Below are 22,145 nucleotides of genomic sequence, written 5' to 3' on the forward strand. Positions count from 1 at the left end.
TATGATTAAACAACAATCGTAAAAATAATTTGTCAATATAAGATATTTTAATAAAATGACATCAAAATACTTTAAAACAAACAATTGAATCTTCCTTCAGAATGATTAAAAACCAAACAAGATTACAGAAATAAGCAAAACTAATGAGCTTCTGAAATGTGCCAACACACGCAATCTCTCTTCTCACATCCTGATGAGATTTAAATATTATTCACATCTTTATCTTACAAGCCACAGTTTTATCTTATAATCTAGTATGTTTATGATTGGACATAACAGATTAGATTAGACAAAAACATTCACATTTTATTAAAGATGTATTTTTCTTTGCATACAACAAGGGTTTAAATATATTTTGACAGACTAATCCTTTCAGTAAACCAATGACATTTGGATCTGACAGATTTTAGACCCAACACATGCCAGGTTATGTGTTTTTAACAGGTTTTAACATGTCATATATTCACAAGAGGAAAATGGATTACTCTTTGCATGCTTTAAAAATCACAAATCAAAGGTCAAGGTTAATGTCAATAGGAGAATTATTTAGACTTATACTTAATCTCAAATTAATTTAAAAACAAAACAAAATGAGAAAAGTGCTGTTGATTAAATGAGAGGAAAATTTTGCCTAAAATTCTCCTACAAACTCTTATCTGTGAAAAGCTCAGACTGTTATACTTTAGTTAGTTACAATCGATGAAATATCAAGAACTTTTCAAATCTGAAAATAACTTTCTTTGTGAAGGTTTTTAGCTGAATCATTAAATTTCCTATACATTTAGTATTTCTCCACACCATATCTGATTTAGATATCAAACTGCAATGTTTCAAGACTTTACAACACGCTCTCTTTCTCTTTGGATTTTCAAGTATCACAGCTGTGCAGATTTACAGGCCAGTGATTAAGCAGCGACACACACACACACACACACACACACACACACACACACACACACACACACACACACACACACACACACACACACACACACACACAATTTTGTTGATTTGTTCTGAGGCAGTAATGCCCACCAGACCCATAATCCACAGATGAGAATGATAACAGTACAAGTATATAAACAAACACACACATACAGACACACACATACAAACATTTACATGCCTAACTGCCTGTTGTTGCGTTAATCACTTATTGTTAATAATCACTTCAGATTAACCAGTTAATAAATTTAATCTCACTGATTCTGGTCTTCAATCATCTGCTACTGTTTGTGTTTCTCTAAAACTGTTTTGGTTGAAACTCTCTGTGATTTAAAGGCTTTGTAAAATCCACCGCAAACATGCCCCAGTTTTAGTTTTTTTTTAAGTCTGACGTTCCATTAGGGCTGTTGGATTTCTCCATGGTATAAAGTGATATCACACTTGTGCTTATATCAATCTATCTTCTATAATGCTTGTACAATATCATTTTATTGACCTCATAATACTTTGCTGCAGCATATCAAAAATCCAAATAGCAGCATATTTTTATTTATCATTCATTAAACCTGTTATCCTTTATAGTGTATACACATCTTTATTTATTCGTAAGCAATCTGTTAGCATTAAACTAATCCAGAGATCAGACGCCTGTTCCTCAAGAGCCTGATAAATAAACTCAGACAACTGAAAATATTTAGTGGACAGAAAGACCAAATGTTTTAGTTTGCTAATTTATTAAGAACTGAATGCAGATAAACAACTTTAGCAGTACAATATATACACCATTTAGTTAAAAATGAACCCTAAGGGACTACAACAGTGACAACAACAGTAAAACAGTAATCCTGTAAATTAACAGTTAACAAACTATTTTAGATGATTTGTGCTGGGAACTTTCTTTAATGAAAAACGTTTTAAGTAAGGACAATAAAGAAAATAATATTTTTTAAGAACATGTTTAGGTTAATTTTATTTAAGATATGCAATAATAATTATCTACTCTAAAATAGTAATGATAATTTAAATAGAAATTTACAGTGTTCACATTTCTGTTTATTTAACAAACTTTTAGTGTTGTCACATAAAGCAAACATATAAAATATGCAGTACTATGAAACAGGGTCCAAACATGTTGTGAAACACATTAAACAGAGGTCAAGTTTATTACTGTATCTTGTTTAAGACTTGTTTGTTCCTAATTTATAATGCAACACAGACCAGACAGACAGACAGACAGACAGACAGACAGATGTGAAGGAAAATATGTAAATGTTGTAAATGACAACAATACCAGCAAACACACACAGTTAATCTGTTTATCCTCATTTACAACTAAACTCACACTGATCTTTAAACAGTTCTCTGATTGAAACTAAAATGAAAACAAATGAGAAGAAGAGAGAGAACAACTTAAACAGAGATCATTTCGCTTAATAAGTGGGAAATACTGATACCGGATATGTGATCATTATTTCAGCACCACTCTGACATCTTTTACAGATCCACATACAATTGCACATGTTTATTTCTTATATTGGCTGTATTTTGCACACGCACATGCACGCCCACCCACACGCACGCACGCACGCACGCACGCACGCACGCACGCACGCACGCACGCACGCACGCACGCACACACACACACACACACACACACACACACACACACACACACACACACACACACACACACTTTAGCAGTAAAGCAGGTTGTACTGTACGCAGTCATGTGAGTATTTTATTTTTGAAGAACCATTAATGTGAAGCTCCTACTGGGAAATGTTGGTATCAGAGCAAATGAGCATCTGAAATCCAGGACAGGTCCACAGAGGGGGTTTATATCGCCTGAAGATCTTCTGGTACCTTTACTGTAATGTGAACTTTCACTGAACCCTGTGTGTGTCCTTCTCATGTGCATGTGTGTGTTAGTGTCTGATTTGGCATTAAATCATTTAGCAAATGATTTCAAACAAAGCCTGAGGATGTGCTTGCATGGACATAAACATCTACATGAAGGCCTGTATGTATATGTGTGTGTGTGTGTGTGTGTGTGTGAGGGGGGGGGTTCATGGTCATTATAAACTGCAATTTTTACAATGGCTGACCTTGATCCTGTGTTTGACCCCAAAAAACAAAAACAAATATATTTTTTATCCATGTGCAGTAGTAAAGATATAATTTAACATTATAAACTTTACTGAGTTTACATTTACTACTTTACTGAGTTACAGTTTTTTTCGATTGCTAAACGACAGTGGGCACAACTGGAGTCACATGTGCAAAACTCTAACTACAGTCTGCACAGCAGCAGTTCATGTGGACCAAACTCTAGTTCATTTTTCATTGCTTGAACACAGTTTTCAAAACTCTACACACTTATCCCATGACTTTAACCACAACCTGCACAACACTGTGGATTTACAGCACTTTGTTCAAATGCTAACACACTGCTGTCAAAACTGTGAACCACACATTCAAAACACAATTCATTTCAGCCTTGTGCCTTTCAAACACTGCTGATTGCAATTTCATATAAATATAAATTCCAATTTCATATATATATATATATATATATATATATATATATATATATATATATATATATATATATATATATATATATATATATATATATATATATATATATATATATATATATAAAAATTATGATAGGTATAGCTCAGAAAGACAAATTTAGGACATGACGGGTTTGTGGAAGCAGAAGGGCTCTCCTGATTTTGCTAAGTGGTTGATGTCCTCAGGGCAACATACCCCAACCTACCCCAAACCCCAACCCTAACCATAACCAAACCCTAAAATCAGAGGGACATGATAAGTAAAAAACAATGGTCCAGAAACAGCTAATCTTGGTTGTAAGCTTAAATTTACGTAAAACAAACTATAATCTTATTTCTGAAATCTGATTGGTTGATTGAAATGTTGTTCCAGGGTTAACATAATGTTGCCCTGAGGACATCAACCACTTGGCAAAATCAGTTCGAGTGAGGGGGCAGGGTGGCAGGTAGTGGCCTGATGCTAGAGAGAGGCAGGATTAGCCCCTCATTTATTTGTTTGAATTACAGTATGTACTTTTAATTTCTACCTTTTTTTCTCATTACTGTAATTCCATAAATTACTACAAACTATTGAAGCAAACTGCTAATTTTCATTTACCTTAAAGAATTGTTCTGTTCTAAAAATTTCAATAAATCATGTGATAAATCAATCAATAAATAAATAATTTTTTGAAGAAAACATTACTTTGTATGACGTCACTGAAATTGTTGAAACTGTAAAGATAAAAAGTTAGTATTTTGTGTATTGGTGTTTGATGTTAGTGTTTTTCCTCTCAGTGTGTTGTGAGTGACAGTGTGTGTTATCTCAGTGAGGGTTGTGTTTAGTGTTTGGCTGCACTAAGCTGTTTTGAGTCATGTGTTTAGAGTTGTGTTGCTTGAAGTGAGTTTTGCAGGTGATATGTACAGTTTAGCTCAGGTGACTTTTGGTATTGCAGACTGTAGTTAGAGTTTTGCACATGTAGCTCCAGTGGTGCCCACTGTTGTTTAGCAATCGAAAAAAACTGTAAGATATCATTATAAAGAAATGGGCGTGGTTTATATTACGCCACTAATATGTTTCTGTTACAAATGTTTTCTTATAATTAATCTGATCTATCAAAAGGTTATCTGTTACTGTTAAGATCAGTATCCAAATTATTTCTTCATCAGTTTATCTAAACAATAAAACATCACTCAACCAGTCCACAGAAACAAACACTATAACTATACAAGTTATGATATAAAGTTTGAATTATAGAAGAAAAAATTCGTTCAGATTTGACAGAAGTTTGAAACTTGAAAGTTAAAACACTCCGTATACAGAACTCGGTTATATTGAAGTTTAAGTTAGTGGCCTGACAGCCTCTGTAATCACGCACTCCTCCTACTTTACCATCAATAAAAAGGATTTTTTTTTTTTACAGAATAAAGGTTTACCTATTTGATTTGAAACATTAAATCGTGTTTAAAACGGCCGAGACAGCTATAATGTAAAATCGACTTTCTCAAGACGTATTTCATTTAAAATAACATTAATTATTGTAATAGATTAAATGTGATTCAAAAATCAAAATAACAAAATGTTTAATGCTGTCTTATTTGTATTATTGTATTTGGATCAAAACCTCTGCTAAATGAATACATATGTATCAAATGTATATCATTTTTATTTAATAATGATATAAGTATTTTACCAGACACATATAATGTATAACCCACTATAATAAATAATAATAATAATAGATTAATTGTATAAAATGTTTCACGGTTATATATTACCTGCTCTAAACTAACCACATTCAATATCCTCTAGACATATGCCTTTTGTTTTTTATTATTTATAACAAATATTATTTATCAATGTTATCAAACTATTTTTTTTTTTAGTTTATTTGGTTTATTAATTGTATTACACTGTTTTATTACTCGCTGGCACAGAACGCATGACTACACCTTCCGTACAAAACAATTAACCACAAACAAATTAAAACTAAGCGCCCCAAACCAACTTTATATTTAATATCAACAAACATGACTGCCACAGCATGAGTGAACAAACTGGAAAATAAAAATGAGATTACAGCAGAATTTTCCTGACACATATGTGAATAAGTTTAACTGATCAATACAAACAACAAGTGTTTATGTTACAATCTGACAATTTTATAATGTTTATCATTACAATAATAAACAAATCATTCTTCCTTTGCGCAAATCAATTTCCTGCAAATACATCTATGTACACGTTAACTGCAGAACTCTTTAGTTCTGTAAATATCTGTAGTAAATGTCCATTTACTTAATGTCAGCAATATAAATATAGAAACTGAACGCATTAATGTTTGACTGTCATTTATAAAATTTAAAGAATTAGGAACTCAGGTTTATTTAAAATGAAAAATTACAGATAAAAAACAGCAGAAGTTCTGAACGGGGATCAGTTGATCCCTGAGGACACTATAAGCGGTCTTCATTCATCTCCAGAGGCCTATTTCAGCATTTTATTTATTTACGTATTTTCTTATTGCACAAAACATCGCAAATGTTATCAGAAACTTATAGAAGTTTAATGATTGCTCATCTAAACTCAAATCAGAATCTTAATTCTATCTAAAAGGAGTTTATCATTAATGATTGGTATATTTTAGTGTATCTCAGATCATCTGTGTACATTACTCGTCCCTCCCATTCAGTTTACGCGATCTGTGACGCACAAGAGACGCATTAGTGGACTGCTGTAAGCGACTCCTCACTGTCCGCGCATTATTATGGACCGAGTGGCGCTTTGAGGGATTGATCACAGCAACACAGCGGGCTCGTCTGAGACTGTACAGTTTCCAGCAAACCAAGAGCTCCTCCTACAATGAGGTAGTAAGACTGAGTCGTGCTTAATCACTAATTTCTGAAGACCACCTCTGCGCGTCATGCACGCAATGTCTCCATCGTTGCGCGTTTGACCTAAGCTGTTTTAAAGCAAGAAACTGGTCTTTTTTGTTTGTTTTTCGCCTGGCATGGGGGATCCCAGTGAGCCGACCATGGTGCAGAAGTCGACATCGTTTAGCATCAAAAGTCTCCTGCTCCCATCCAAGTTTGACAGCCCGAACGCGAATGAGGGCACAGAGAGTCGCTGCAGCCCGTCTGCTGTACAGGATCTAGACAAATCTCCAGAACCAGCCCAAATGGACCTTGCACTTCTCGAAAAGGACCAGAAAGACGCAGACACCCCGGAGCAGCCCTCTAAAAAGGGGAAAAATGGGAAATTTGACAAGCCGCCGTTCAGCTACAATGCGCTCATCATGATGGCCATTAGACAGAGTGCAGAAAAGCGACTGACTTTAAACGGCATCTACGAGTTCATCATGAAAAATTTTCCGTATTATCGAGAACACAAGCAGGGCTGGCAGAACTCCATTCGGCACAATCTGAGCCTCAATAAATGCTTCGTCAAAGTGCCACGACATTATGATGACCCTGGGAAAGGAAACTATTGGATGCTGGATCCCTCCAGTGATGATGTTTTCATCGGTGGCACGACAGGCAAATTGCGGCGCCGTTCGGCGACATCCAGAGGCAAGTTGGTGATGAAAAGGGGACTACGTTTTGCGCCCCTCGGTCTCGGGTTGGGTGAACGCCCGAGTAACCCGTTATACTGGCAGCTATCTCCGTTCTTACCATTGCATCATTCGCACTATAACGGATCCACGCACGGATTTCTAAACCATGGACACGCTTACGGATCTTTACTCCCCGGCGTTGAGTCTCTTAGTAACGGGGAAATGTCTCGCCCTATTCTGGGAGCCTCTACCGGGAGTATCAACCTGCCAAACGGATACGGTGTGTCACCGGCTGCTGGATTATTATCAGGGCACAATGGGTACTTTGTACCGGGAGCGCAGCAGCCGCAGACTTTGCCGAGCGCACCGGGTTACGGCATCTCCAGCTCTCCGTCCTCTTTGCTGTCCGATTCCCTAAGAACTAGTTTACCGTCCTTTACATCATCTGTTTCGGGTGGTCTTTTGTCTCAACATAAACGGGTTGCGCCCAATACTTTCCTCAGCTGAGCGTTACGCGATCTCTCTAATGGAAATATCCCAAAATTATAAGCATTCAAAACCTCGATAAGAAACGTGCAAGCTTTCCTTTTCCTGAGGACTATTAGTCTGTCTGTATTTTTCTTTGTCTATTTAAGATCTCAAATGATTTTTAATGGTAGTAAGATGTCATGCCAAAGGCATTAACTGTATGTGTTTGTTTATCTTTTTTTAAGTATTATTTATAGCTCGACGATTTATTTGTTATTGATGTTTTTGTATTTATTAAAAAATGTCGATTATGTTTTTAATCCCTTGGTACTGTGGGATACAGTTGTAATTAGATGGATGGCACATATTATTCGTTTAGTAGAACAAAATTTATTTAAGATATATTGTTCCAAAACTGTGAATGCGCCTTAACATATGAAATCAGGGTTTGACATGGAGAGTGTTTGGATTGACTCAGGTGTGCATTATGACAATGATAATATATTATAGTCGTAATAAAAATGATAGAATCCTGGAAAATTGTAAAAATAATCCTATATGCAATGTTTCTATATATTTCTATATCTGTGAATGAGGACCTTGCCTTCAGAGCCATGTAATGAACCACTATAGCTAAGCTTTTTCATTAAAAGCACTGTTTTAAATTAATTTAGAGTTGGTCTGTGCTGTCATTTACAAATGTGTGATTTGGCTACTTCTGATGTGTACACTTTTATTTACTCAGATTACAGTATTTTCGGTATTGTTTTTTTAATATATAAAATACCACACGGTCCCCCCTCACATTTTTATTTGTCACAGTCATTTATTGTGTGTCATTTGTACTAGTTTGGTTTATTTCTTGTATAAATTGCCTGAACTTGGTTCAGAACGAAAAAATAAAGGATTGAAATATTTCTGTATGAAAGCAAAAAACTTGATTTGTAGCTACAAATACAATGAATTTAACAGAAGACAACAACTATATTCATGGAGATCTGTCGTGTAAGACAATGCCCGAATAATTTCCCTGAATGATAATACACAAACCGACAACAACCCAAAGACAAACTGACCGCTTAATCTTTGATTAATCGACAACAAATGACAAATCATTTTCATAACTACACGTAATGCTCTTATAAGCAAAAATATCACATATAATAATAATAATAATAATAATAATATATTAGCTATGTTAAGCATTATATAACTTTATACTTTTTGTATTAATGAAAGTAGGCCTGTTTCACAGCTATATCCATTTAGCAACACATGAATCTAAAATAATAACATAGAGATTTAAATGTCTGAATATAATTGAGATTAAATCAATTAAACCAATGCACAGAGTCATGAGGATTTTTATATAATTATAAAAATAATAATGTAGGCCTACTTACAGAGCTGAAACATCACGTGCACGTTCCGCTGATAAAACCTCAAGAATCCAACAGACGTGAGAACTTAAGACACCTGCAAAGAACCATGGACCCAAATATTAATGAGCTCTAGGACAGGGGGACAATCTGAGGGAGGGGACTTACTGACCAAACTTACTGAAGAAGAAATTCAAGCATTGTTTTTTATATATTTAGACTCCAACACATTACATTGAGGACTATGTCGTCTACTGTGGAAGAAACATATTTCACGATCAAATTATTTAGGCTATTTAAATAACTTAATTTTAACTTATTTTGGCACCAAATTCGCATTTTTAAGTATTTTTCCATAAAAGTTTCCAAATAATAAACTATAATAATTTACTTTTTATATAGCTAATATTATATAAATAAGTTGCTGCGTCCGTGAATTTATTATGAGATTATTTAAACGAAATGTACGAGTTTAAATCTTAAATGCAACATGCCTTCTGCCTTTAAACATAGGCTACAGGAAATAAATTAAAATAATGTTTTAAAATAATTTTTGCATTAACCCACTTTTTAATGAAAATTAAACCTTTAACATAACATAGTCACTGTTAAAAAAAAAAAAATGAAATCAATAATAAATACATAACATTAATTAGTAATATTATAAGCTAGAGTATTTTAGTCTTTTTATTTTTCATTTTCTTTCGATATCTCATAAATAAGCTTTGAATATTTGTGTCAAAATCCGAGGTTTGTTCTGAGTTATTTGTGTTAATTCAGATCTGCAGAAACACGTCAGAACAGGTTTGTGATGTTATTTGGCACAATGTAGGAATGTAGTAACTCCTACAACATTTGCTTTATTTTGAAAAGATTAAAATGAATTGGAAGAATTATTTAAGTCTTTGTTTGAGTAGTCTATAACAACATCCTCTCAATTTGTTAACAAAGTGTAAGGTGGTTAGTAATAAATTGAATAATCTGCTCTTTTGTTAACATGTTCTTAGAGGAAAACTCATCTCCACTCCACAGAGGTCAATGTAAGACAATGAAAGGCTTGAATGCTTATTCTTTTCAGGTCACTGACAACAAAACAGCTCCTAATTTGCAAGGACCGTTCCTCTGAGTAGCAGAGAAGTTTCATGAGGACAAATACACCTGCTGAGTGAATTCAGACTTTAACTGTCTGAGATCTGATTAAAGATCATCAACGAGGATTTTAATTAACACTAAAACATCAGTGTATTCATAAAACCTTGCTTTCTGGCAAGCCTGAGGTCATGACACAAATTATAAGTAGAAAATCCAAACCGATTAGACACAGAACAGAAAAGCTTACATGGAAATGAACGCATTGCTGAAAAAATTGCAAAGCTTAATAGAGTCCATTTAGGGCTAAAAACAATGCAATGATGTTTGATGACAGCTACACAGGTGAATAATGTGCTTACAAGGTCAGATCTGTACAATTCCCAGCAGCCCTGAAGGCTAGAGATCAACACAGATGATATTCAGAAAACAGACAAGAAATGTCTAAACATATCACATTAATATCAGTCAACACTCATCAGAAATCTTCTGTTTCTTTACTGACATAAAAATAGAAAAGAAAAAAATATCGAAAAGTAAAAAAGATGATCTGAGACAATTCAACTAAAATGCATAGCTACTGTAAGAGATCATATATTGAAAGACAAAAATATGAATATTGCATATCATGTTTATGTAAAGGCTTGCTTGTCATACTAAAAATAACAAGCCTTAAAATTCTCATGAGCTGAGAGATAATCATTCAAAATCAATCAACAGAAATCTCACAGAATAAACAATTTGTCAACATGATTCAAGACAACAGGATAAATGCTTTCTACAGTATAGTAAATAACCCTGATTAAAAGGAAGTTTAGGTCAAATTATACTGTTAAATTTATACTGAACAGCCTTTACTACAAGCCTGGTGTTACTGCAGACGCCATTTTGTGTGGCGTTCACACACACGACATCAGAAAGAAATGATCCTCTGGTGAAGATGCTTCAGGAGTTCCTATAGATCTCTGTTGTTTTAACTTCAATGCATTTTATGCTCTGTTACCCATGAGGTATAAATAGCCCAGAGTCAAGGGTCCTCCTTCACCAAACCTCATGACCCTTTAATCTACTGAACTACCTCAAAGCACCATCAGTTTCTTTCTCACATTTTTCACACTTTTTCTTAATTTCTCTTTATTAGGATTTTTTTCCAGGCTATCACACAGATTAAAACATCAATGTATATCAGATACTCATGCTGTGTTTCTGGGTCACACGCCGAGGTGTGATGGGATTGTTTGTTCACTACACAACATATAAAAAGATCTTGAGAATAAATTTTTGTTGTCCACCAAACTCCAGAAGAAAGTAAGAGTCACTGTGGTTATAAAATGTCTTTATTTTTACACCATCTAATCGTTTCTCGTGCATTTTAATTTTTGCATCATAAAAGCACCTTGGATAAAGCTAAGATTTTTTTTTTTCAAATTAATCTTTCTTCAGTTTTGCTTTTAGCAACTTCAGTCAATCATAATTTTAATTTATTGCTAAATTTATAATTTCATAAGAATGGTCTTACATTAATTTAATTTTAATTTAATTTAAAACTTGAATTTCTAGCCCAACAATGGCCTTTCAGAAATATCAACGAATTAAACTCACCAATTTAATAAGTAAGTGTTGAGCATCATTTACATGTTAATGTTCATTTGAAAACTTTTTTATTAAAATAAATCAGTATTACAAAATTACAATAAGTACAAAAAAGTAAAACAACAAAATAATGTAAACAAAATAAAAAATTCAGACATAAAAATGTAAAAAATAAAAAGCAAAATAATTTGAGCTCAGTTAGGTACTTTACAGTTTATAGTCATAAATAAAAAATTTATATAATACAATACAATAAGTAATTTCCCAAGTAATTTCTTATATTTGCAACCAATTATATTTCTATGCTTTCATGTTGGTTTGAAATTGAACAACTAAACCAAAAAACTAATAAAACTGGACCCTACTGACATTTTACAAAAAACAGAAATCAATAGGAAAGACTTTATATTTCTTTATAGTTAAACATGTCTACTATATAACTGTAAGTTCAGTAATGGTTTCTAGAGGTCATGACGTGTTTGATGAGTTGTGAATAAATCAGGGTAATGATTAGGGCTCTCTGATCTTTAAAGAGATCTGACTGTGAGGGTGGATGGGCTTCAGTGTTCGTAATGGAGGTGAATGGGTTAAACAAACACTAAAAACGGTGCAGGTTAGTGCAGGACGCAGGAGATACCCGAGGAACGTTTATGTCAGCTTGGCAGATTTCTTTGGAGTCTTACATCTGTGCAGTGCTAACAGTGAGTAAATGTGTGACACATCACTGTGATCAAAAACATAAGAGTTTATACTAAACTACACGCTGTGAACACAAGAGTCTGACCTCATAATGAAAACCTGCTGCCATTACATTAACATCAATACAGTCAAGCACATATCAACAAAACTTCATGTATTCTTATTAGTCAACGATCACAGTAAATATATTTCCACCAGCTAAACCCTTAAAGCACATTAAAGCATAACCTGTAGAAGCATATATAATAATTTATAGAAGACCTCTAAATGAAATGTTTCCATGTTTTGGGTGAAGGGGGTTTTCTCTCTCTTATTCAGCAGAATTTGCCCCTTCACCTCCAGTCATTCATGCTAACATATATTTAATCTGACAGCCGTGGTCTGAACAGAGCTGATCTTGTTCAGTCAGTGCAACCCCTGGCCCCCAATTTCCCACAATAACTAAAGTCTTAAACATTAATGTCAGATTGCCATGAGCAATTTTATATATTACATATTAATATTTAATATGACTTAATGTGCAGCCCAAATGTATACTGTATATAAATTTAATTTAAGTAACACAGTTTTATCATGTTCTTATCTTGGGGTAAACATATAATTACAGAATTATAGAATGAAAAGTACATTATTTTGAACATTAAATGAACAATAAAACTGCATTCACAACACATCTAACTTCAGTAATGTGAATCAGGACATGTCGTGTGGATTTCAACCTTCAGAAATTGAATGAAGCATGAAAATTGGTCGTTCCAGAATTAAGTCAGATTATTGAAAATGAGCAGATTTTTGATTTGAATGAGCAGAAAGTAAATAAATGCTTTGTGCACAGCGCTCTTACAGCATTATGTCACAATATAGTTATATTTCTCTGAGCATGTACCAAGTGAGTTTTACCTCCATGTGTGGCTTTTCTTTTGCATTGAAGTCAATACTTCTCATAAACACAAATCTAACAACAACAAATTATCACATAAGTCTAAAATAACTAAGTACTCAGTTCAAATCATTAACAGCATTCTCAGTTTCTTTACATTAGTCTGTGATTGATGACAGATATTCTCCTTCTAGAGGACAGTGTATGGAACTACAACCTACTCCACAACTGACTGTCCAGTCATGTCGAGTCAAAAGGGGACTAGTCATAAGCTACTATTTAGTAATAATCTACCCTATCAACCACCTAACTCAAATCAAGTCAAATTCACACAGCCTGCTTAAAGTAGCTGTGATTTTTCACAAACCATTGTGACTTCCGTAAAAACGTGACGTCAGGGAATACTCAGTCAGCACCCGGAGCACTGTCAACGTCCCACCCTCCTTTTGCTAAACCCCCAAGAAATATTGCACCATGTTGAGAAGATGTTGTTCAGTGGATGGATGTCAGGAAACTAAATCATTGCACAGGCTTCCGGCACAGGCTTTAGGTCACAGTCTGATGTGCTGTTTGTTTCCATTCAGTAAAGCTGCTGTCCAAACAGTCCTGCTTGTTTTTGGCGTGTTGCCCTGTGTTTGTTTGTACTGTATGTGTTTGGGTTCAGCTCAAGGGCTCAAATGCGTGTGGCTACACAAAAGCCAGATTGAGTGCCATTAGGTGGCATAAACTCTGATGTAATCAGTCTGAGGCCATGTTTACATTAGAGCATTTGCGTTTTAAAACGGCATTTTAAAATGAAAACGATCCTCGTTTATACTGGCATTTTAAAAAGAATCTTCATCCACACTATACACCACCATAAACGCATGAAACATGACCAATCATGTAACTGGGCATGCGCATAAAAGTGTAAAATAACTTATTACTCTAATAATAGCTTACCTGCACGTTTACGCAGCCTTAGGGGTGTGCGATATTGACAAAAATTCATAGCTAGATCCTTTGCCGGCCACTACAACAGACACTATTTTTTAACCTATAAAAATGTGTTTGGGAAAGTCTTATACTGTTCTATCCCCCCCCTACAACATATTAATATGATTAATAGGTTAATTTTTATTTTATAACTAAACAGAAATGTCTTTATGATTTAAAAAGAAAGCATTCAAGTGAACAGTACTAAACAGTAGCGAACTTGAAGCAAAAAATAAATTTTAGTAAATGCAAACTTCAATCAAACATAGTAAGAGGTGAAGTATTAATTTAGCCTACCAGAAATGCTTATTGCATTAATTTTTAAAAGTGTGCGGAGGTCCGTGCACGTCCTCCGCTAGCAACACACAAATAGCTAAAAGCGCAACGCCTAAAAGAGCATTATATATTAATGACGATGAGTTTATTGTTTTTATTAATTTATATTCACAAAACTTATCAACAAAACATCGATTCAAATTAAGAGACAAATTATATGAAACGAAATTAATTTTAAAGTAGCAAACAAAACTTACATTAAACTGGAAAATAATTTCTGACCCATTACAATTCTCCCTTCATATTAGCCTTTACAACGCCTATATGGCATTTAAATTACAGTCTATCTTTCGTAAGCTAACTAAATTTAAACAAAACATAAACACGTATACTGTTCTAGCTCCCCCCTACAACATATTAATATGATTAATAGGTTAATTTTTAACTAAACAGAAAGGTCTTTATGATTTAAAAAGAAAGCATTCAAGTGAACAGTACTGAACAGTAGCGAACTTGAAGCAAAAATAAATCAGCAAATTCAAACTTCAATCAAACATAAGAGGTGAAGTATTGCTTTAGCCTTTACCAGAAATGCTTATTGAATTAATTTTTAAAAGTGTGCGAGGTCCGTGCACGTCCTCCGCTAGCAACACACAAATAGCTAAAAGCCAAGCGCCTAAACGAGCATTATATTAATGACGTTGAGTTTATTGTTTTTATTAATTTATATTCACAAAACTTATCAACAAAACATCGATTAAAATTAAGAGACAAATTATCTGAAACGAAATTCATTTTAAAGTAGCAAACAAAACTTACATTAAACTGGAAAATAATGTCTGACCCATTACAATTCTCCCTTCATATTGGCCTTTGCAACGCCTATATGGCATTTAAAATTACAGTCTATCTTTCATAAGCTAACTACATTTAAACAAAACATAAACACATTAAACCCAACAATACTCAAACATTCATATAAAACAGACATTATCTATAAGGATACATGTTAAAACTATCCGATATAGCGTTTATAATAGCTGGTTGGTAGATGTTTACTATTTTTGGCAAAACCTCCGTAACAAACCAACATTTACATGAATAAAATAATTTTTACTTTGAAAATGATGCGCTGTCACGTTAACATCAGTTGTTCGTTTATATAAGACTCCGTCTACGTTCATTTACACTCAGAGCAACGTCTGAGTTCTCAAACTAAAACGGGGTCTTCAGCGTTTGCGAACGAATCCGTTTATGAGGGTCGAAAACGGTGATGTAGTGTAGATGAAAGGCATAAACGTAGCAAAAGTAACGCGTTTTAAAGGATAAACGCATTAATGTAAACATAGCCTGATATCCAAAGTGAAAACATCGATGGATCGGAGAAAGGCTGATGTGTTTGTGCAGTGTGAGGACAATCGAATAAACACAAAAGGGAGATTAAGGTTTTAGAATAAAGAGTGAAATAAATCTAGTTTTTTATAATTACTCTTCATATTATTATTAATCAACAAAAGAAACATTCTAGATTAAATTAAAGACTAAAACTCCAGATCAAAATGTTGGTGAATAAGCTCAACTTTGACATGAAGTGACCCCGGGCTGAACGGGAATGAAGGGGTTAAATTGAGCTGAGAACATCCTGACCTACATCCATTCACCTCCTCTGTTGGTGTTAATCTTACCATGAGACTGAAGTCTGAAGTTATCAAACCATTTACCATTGCACCCATTTAGAAATAATTCAGGCACACTCATCTGAACTATAGGGATGTCATTTTGGGAATACGACTTTAACATGTAAGAAAAGTCCAGCCGGAACAGCAGTTGATGGATTATGTTGTAATGTTGGGACAACAGCCGTGGGTGCACAACACAAAAGGAGATTATGTCTAACTCCGTATTAACTCCATGAGAAACGACAATCGACTGTATTTGGCTGTTGATAGAGTTGGGTGTTAATGTTGTATTTTAGGAGAGTGACGTGATGTCAGGTGTGTGCTTTCATTTTACAGATGAATATTCTCAATGATGATTGTAGACGTACTTATGTTTGAAGTAATATACATGTTTAACATGTTAGAAAATCTATACTTTTAAGATCCATTATTTGGAAGATTTTTCTCTGTTAGGACATCAAAACTAAATCAAAAGACCACAAGTTTACATATATACTGTCAATATAATCAGATTTAAATGTGAAATATGTGTTTTTAGGCCAAAATACTTTCTACTATCCTACCTTTATTTGTAGAAACAACTCCAGTATATGAAAGACATTTATATGCTATTTTCCTTCATAAATAAAGAAATGTTGATGCTGTTAGGGTTAGGGTTGGGTTAGGGTTGCAAAGGGGCGGAACGTTTCCGGTAAATTTCTAGAAACTTTCCATGGGAACTTAATCTGGGGAGTTTTGGAAATTTTCCAAATCGGAAACTTAACAGGAATTTATGGGAATATTTGGACATTTGTGGAAATGTATATAAACTCTATTATATACAACCATAAATAAAGATTTTGTTTGGTCGTAAGCAGACATGCATGCAGGGTAATACGAATGTTGAAGAATCCTGATACTTATATCATCAAGCTGTGGATTTATTTGGTCAAATATCCTTCAGAAATCATTTAAATATTAATGCTGCAAGTTTTTTTTATAAGTTGCCCGTTAAAGGCAATTCAGCAATTCTTTCAGATTCCCAGTTTATTCCCATATCTTCCCATTAATTCCCATATATTTCAGTAAAATTCCCATGTAAAGTTTTCTGACATGAAATTCACAAAATTTTGCCACCCTAGTTGCCCTTTTAAGCAAATGTTGTGAGTCTGTTTGAATGACCAACAGTAGATGTGAAAAGTTTGTTTTAAAACACTCACTACTATAAAATCCTTTACAATAAGACCAGGAATATATAATAAGAAAATAAACAGGTAAGTTTTGATGTTGATGTCAATTCATGAGTCATTAGTTTACAATAATCCCATCAGCTCAGTTGAGAATTATGATGACATTTGTTTACAAACCCTTGGCTTTCACGTAAAGCAGAGAGTGACAGGTGCAGAAATCCAAGCTATTTCACAGACACAGAGATCTCTTCACCGTGTGGATAACTGGACTTTCTCATGCCAGACTGACCCACGGCTCTATCTGGATAAACACGTCTAACCTCCTCAGCATCAATGTGCATCGCATCCTTTCATAGGCCGAGTCAGACGCTCAACTAGAGAGAAGAAAACAGACATTTGCCTTGGAGACGACTGTGTTTCGCTTTTTTGCCTTTGCCTCGGACCGATTGACTCCTAACTAATCCGCCCCGCTGTCGTAGGCTGTGTCGCTTGACAATGTCGGTACACAGTGTACAATTGTTTTATAGCCTGCCTGCCTACTAGACTTATTTTGCTTATGTAATATTTACAACAGCGAGAGAGCCACCCACAGTAAAGTCAAACTCTCTCTCTCCCCCCGAATGTCAAAGCTCTCGGTGGTGCCTGCCGGGTAATTTTACTCATGAGCTCCAGCCAAGCAAGAAACATCCACAAACACTCGCCCATGTACCAAAACACAGGCCGTCAGATGCCCTTAAAAACACAGTTCACTGCTTTGTGCTGTGACAATGTAAATGCGCTTTTCTTCAACACTAATAATGCAGTCTGACTACAGTACAAAACAGTAAAAATGTTTTCTAGTTTGTTAAGAACATTTTAGAGAATGTACAGTGAACTAAAATATTTATATTGTTTTAAAAAACACTGAAAAACTAACCTAACAAATCCAGAGTTTAATATTTCTGTAAACAGGACTTTTGTTTTCAAGTGGACACTATATAAAAATAGCTTAAAGCAAAGTCTGAAGTTGGCAACTTAAAGCACCACTGGCCATTTCTGGGTGCAACATCAGTCAGTAAATCTCCCATCTGAGGCTGAAACAAACATCAATAATAAACTGAAATACAGAGACATAAATAATCAACAACTTGCATGTATAAACTCCACCATCTTCCCAAAACAGCAGACATTACAAACTCCCAGTGTTAATGTAGGTCAAGTGTTCCTGTTAACGGCTGATCCACCGGTTCTCCTGAGATCTTCAGACACAAACACACTTTATTCAGCTGTCAACACAAACACAAAAAACTCTCAAGTTTCCCCTGCAGAAAGACCGACGGCAGTTTGACCGGTGTACGACAGGAGCCATGGACCAAATACATCTCACTGCACGTGTGTCACATGTCGACAACTGCAAACCCCAAAAGAGTTCATCAGGAACATAAACGCTAATGGAGAAACGATGTCTCTGTCAGGGTTTTGATTTAAAGAAATAGTTCACTTAACTTTATTTACTCACCCACCCATGCTATTTTACAATTATGCTGTTATTTGCTGTTGTCAAGCACAACAGTAAATGAGAATTAAAACTGAATATGAATATATGAATAAACAATATATGAATATGACAAAACAAAACAGAATATTTAAAAAGTAGTTCAAGTCGCTCGTACACTACAGACCAAAATGATTCACTAAAAATCTTCCAGTTCACATTAACATCCACATTTAAGCAATTGTGTCACTCCATCAGTGTCACCAGCACAATAAATATTGTATTGTGTTTAACTGTGTGGTTTCTTGATGTACACTAAATGTGCTTCATGATTTCAATGCAGAATCGTTTTGTATCTAAATGGTTCTCTAAAGAACCTTAAACATCCTTTCTGATTCACAAAAGGTTCTTCAGATTATAAAAAGCTAAGAGAAAAATAGTTCTTCTATTGCATCGCTGTAAAAAACCTTATATTGTGTTTACCTGTAGCCTACTTTGTTTTACGGTATTGATTTTTGGGATTGTAGTGATCAAATGTGAATCTCTTTAAATTGAGGACATGAAGAGTAAAGTCCTGCAGGTGATGAATGATGAAGATTATCAGTGGAAATCTTATGGTCTTTATGAAGCTGTTGGTGTCACTGTGAGATAACAGCAATGTAAAGGTTAATAAAAAAAATTCCTACTTTGGTGATCAACAAAAAACATATGCAGGTTTGGAATGACATGGGGGTAAATGAATCATGAAAGCGGTTTGATTTTGGGCTGAATTATTCCTTCAAACAGAAGCTAAAGAGCTTGGTTTCCTTTAACACCCTGAGGGCTTTTAGTGCCCTAAAAGCTTTTAGGTTCAGTTGAAGACTTCATAAAGAGCGTGTAACTCAAGCTTATAACAAACAGTGAGTGTATGTAAAGAGATGTCATGGTACTGTAGAGATGATAAAGGCCCGATGACAACTGCCAGTATCTGAGAGGCATTAAACACTGGATTAGTATTGAATATCAAGTTTAAACTACTGGACCGCTCCCTTCCCATGAGTTTCACGCTCGACTGCATGAAGTCTGAGACTCCAGATGTGAACGCTTTCATAATGACACTTTAAAAATGCATCAGTTTTTCTGAGCTATCGCTCTGATGTCATGCAAATGTAAATGTGTGATAGGTCAATCCAGCCGGGGCAGACACACTTTCTTTTTTTCTATGACAGACCTGGAACAAAAAGCTCTTATTTATCTTGGCAAAGTTTCTTTTTACTGTAAGTATAGCGGGAAATCAAATTAAACAAGGAGGAGTTTAGTAAATGCATTTAATTTCACAATTTTGCTTTATGTGCTGCTGTGTCAAAAAGATGTGTAAACAACTGCATAGACAAATACATTTAAAAACACATGTGCCAATCTCTCATAAATAACATCTTTTCATGTTGGTATTTAACAAAGAGTATGAAGTATGGATACATTTTATGTTTAAGTAATTAAGCTTACAAACATCATACAAAAACTTATAAAAATAAAAATTTTAAATGAAAGATATAAAACATCATTTGAGATTATATAAATTATTCAAATTGAGATTACTCAAAGAATATTCAAAATCTTTTTAAATCTCTGGAAGGTTATTGCACCATGATATTGATTTTTTTAAACCCACAAAAATCACTAAAGCTCTCTTTAGATTTTAACAAAAAATTGAAAAAAAAAATTGACACTAAAGGTGAATCTAGAGACTTAGTAGCATGATATTTTACCTGATAATCAACTCATTTATAGCCTAATGATTAAGAAGTTAATAGATAGCTCTGTGATAGTTAAGACTTTATGAAAGACTTTATAGTTAAGACTTTAAAAAAAATGATTGTTTTTATCATAAGAAAACATGATTTTTATAACTACCCACTACACTGTAAAAAGATTCCGTAGAATTTACAGTATTACTGGAAGCTGGATGCCAGTAACTTACTGTAGATTTGAATTTATGTTAATTACCTGCAACAGTTTGTTCAAAGTTAAATGAAAATTAAACATTAGCAAGTCTGTATCTTTACAGAATAAAACTAAAATAACAGCCTCAAGCAAAGCATTCTGGTAAACAAAATATGAAGGAAAAACCCAGAAAAAGGTTGATGAGGATTTTTGGTTCCCAGAATGCTTTGCATGAGGCTGTTATTTTATATTTTTATTCTGTAAGACAAAGACTTGTTAATGTTTAAGGTTCATTTAACTTTGAACAAACTGTTGTCAGTAAATAACATAAATTAAAATTTACAGTAAGTTTCTGACATCCAGCTGCCAGTAATACTGTAATTTCCATGGAATCTTTTTACAGTGTACTGCATAAATTGGCAGTGGGCAGAATCACACAGACAGAAACAAAAACAGACATTCAGACATGAAAGGCGCACCTCAAAAAGAATAACTGACTACAGCATTGTTTTTCAGAAATGTATAATCATCAAATGTTTTTTTTTTTGTTTTACACTTTTAAATAAACAAACAATTAGCACAATATAGGAAGCGCATTAAAATTTATCTGGCAAATAGATAATAATTGGTTGTACCATCTGACATTTTTGGGTAGAGGAAATCAAAATAAATGAAATGCATTGAATGTTTAATAAATACTTTTTAAGTAGACATGATTCCTGACTTGTTTTCAAACATGTGAATGATCAGATGCTATTTATAGAAAGTAAATATTAAAGTACTCGGCTGTAGTTTTTGAGACCCATCAGCTTCATCATTCCTCCTCTGTACTCAGGTTCTCTCATCTTGGCATTGTATTGCCAACAAAGCTCATGGATGATAAATTGTTAAAGATTTCCTCTTGCCACAGGGAGATTCAGTCCGAAGCGGAGCTGTCAAACATTGTGGAGGGCAGACGGCCGTGAGGAGCGAGCGCTGTCTGCTTCTGCTCTTATCTGAAGGGCATCACGCGTGCTGGTCAAATGAGGGCACACAAACACACACAGCTGTATGTAGATGATGATGAGGTTACAGGGTACCACATGAGGATCCACTGTATTTATACCACTGGACATTTCTTTGATGTTTTTCCTCACTTTAGATAAAAACGTCTGGTAAATGCCTAAATGTGGTGTGTGGACGGCACACAGGTGATGTGAAAGACTATAAATGCATCTATTTGCATGGCATACTTTTTTTTTTAAAGTCAAAGATTAAAACTGGTTTTACATACTGTAATTGAGAATAAATCTTTGTTTTATAATTATGATTATAGAAATGTATTATTGGCTGTAAATACTGGACATGACTGTTTTTGTTCATCTGACCATAAAGCTAATAAACTCTCATCAGGATCTTATTTCCATTTTGTTTCTGATGCAGAACAGTCTGTATGATGTATTTATCATTATTTGAGTTATTATATTGATTTATTCTTTTGACTCTTT

At 34.2% G+C, this 22,145-nt stretch overlaps 1 protein-coding gene across 1 annotated transcript; it reads left to right on the top strand.

Annotated features, from left to right (window-relative positions):
• The first annotated feature begins 6,410 nt into the window (after positions 1-6,410).
• foxg1b (forkhead box G1b) lies at positions 6,411-8,229 on the top strand. The gene has a single exon (XM_065259350.2). The coding sequence runs from the start codon at positions 6,512-6,514 to the stop codon at positions 7,559-7,561; it is 1,050 nt and encodes a 349-aa protein (XP_065115422.1). The 5' UTR covers positions 6,411-6,511; the 3' UTR covers positions 7,562-8,229.
• Positions 8,230-22,145: the final 13,916 nt, after the last annotated feature.

This window comes from Paramisgurnus dabryanus, chromosome 14, assembly GCF_030506205.2.
Source record: "Paramisgurnus dabryanus chromosome 14, PD_genome_1.1, whole genome shotgun sequence".
In the NCBI taxonomy this organism is placed as follows: Eukaryota; Metazoa; Chordata; class Actinopteri; order Cypriniformes; family Cobitidae; genus Paramisgurnus; species Paramisgurnus dabryanus.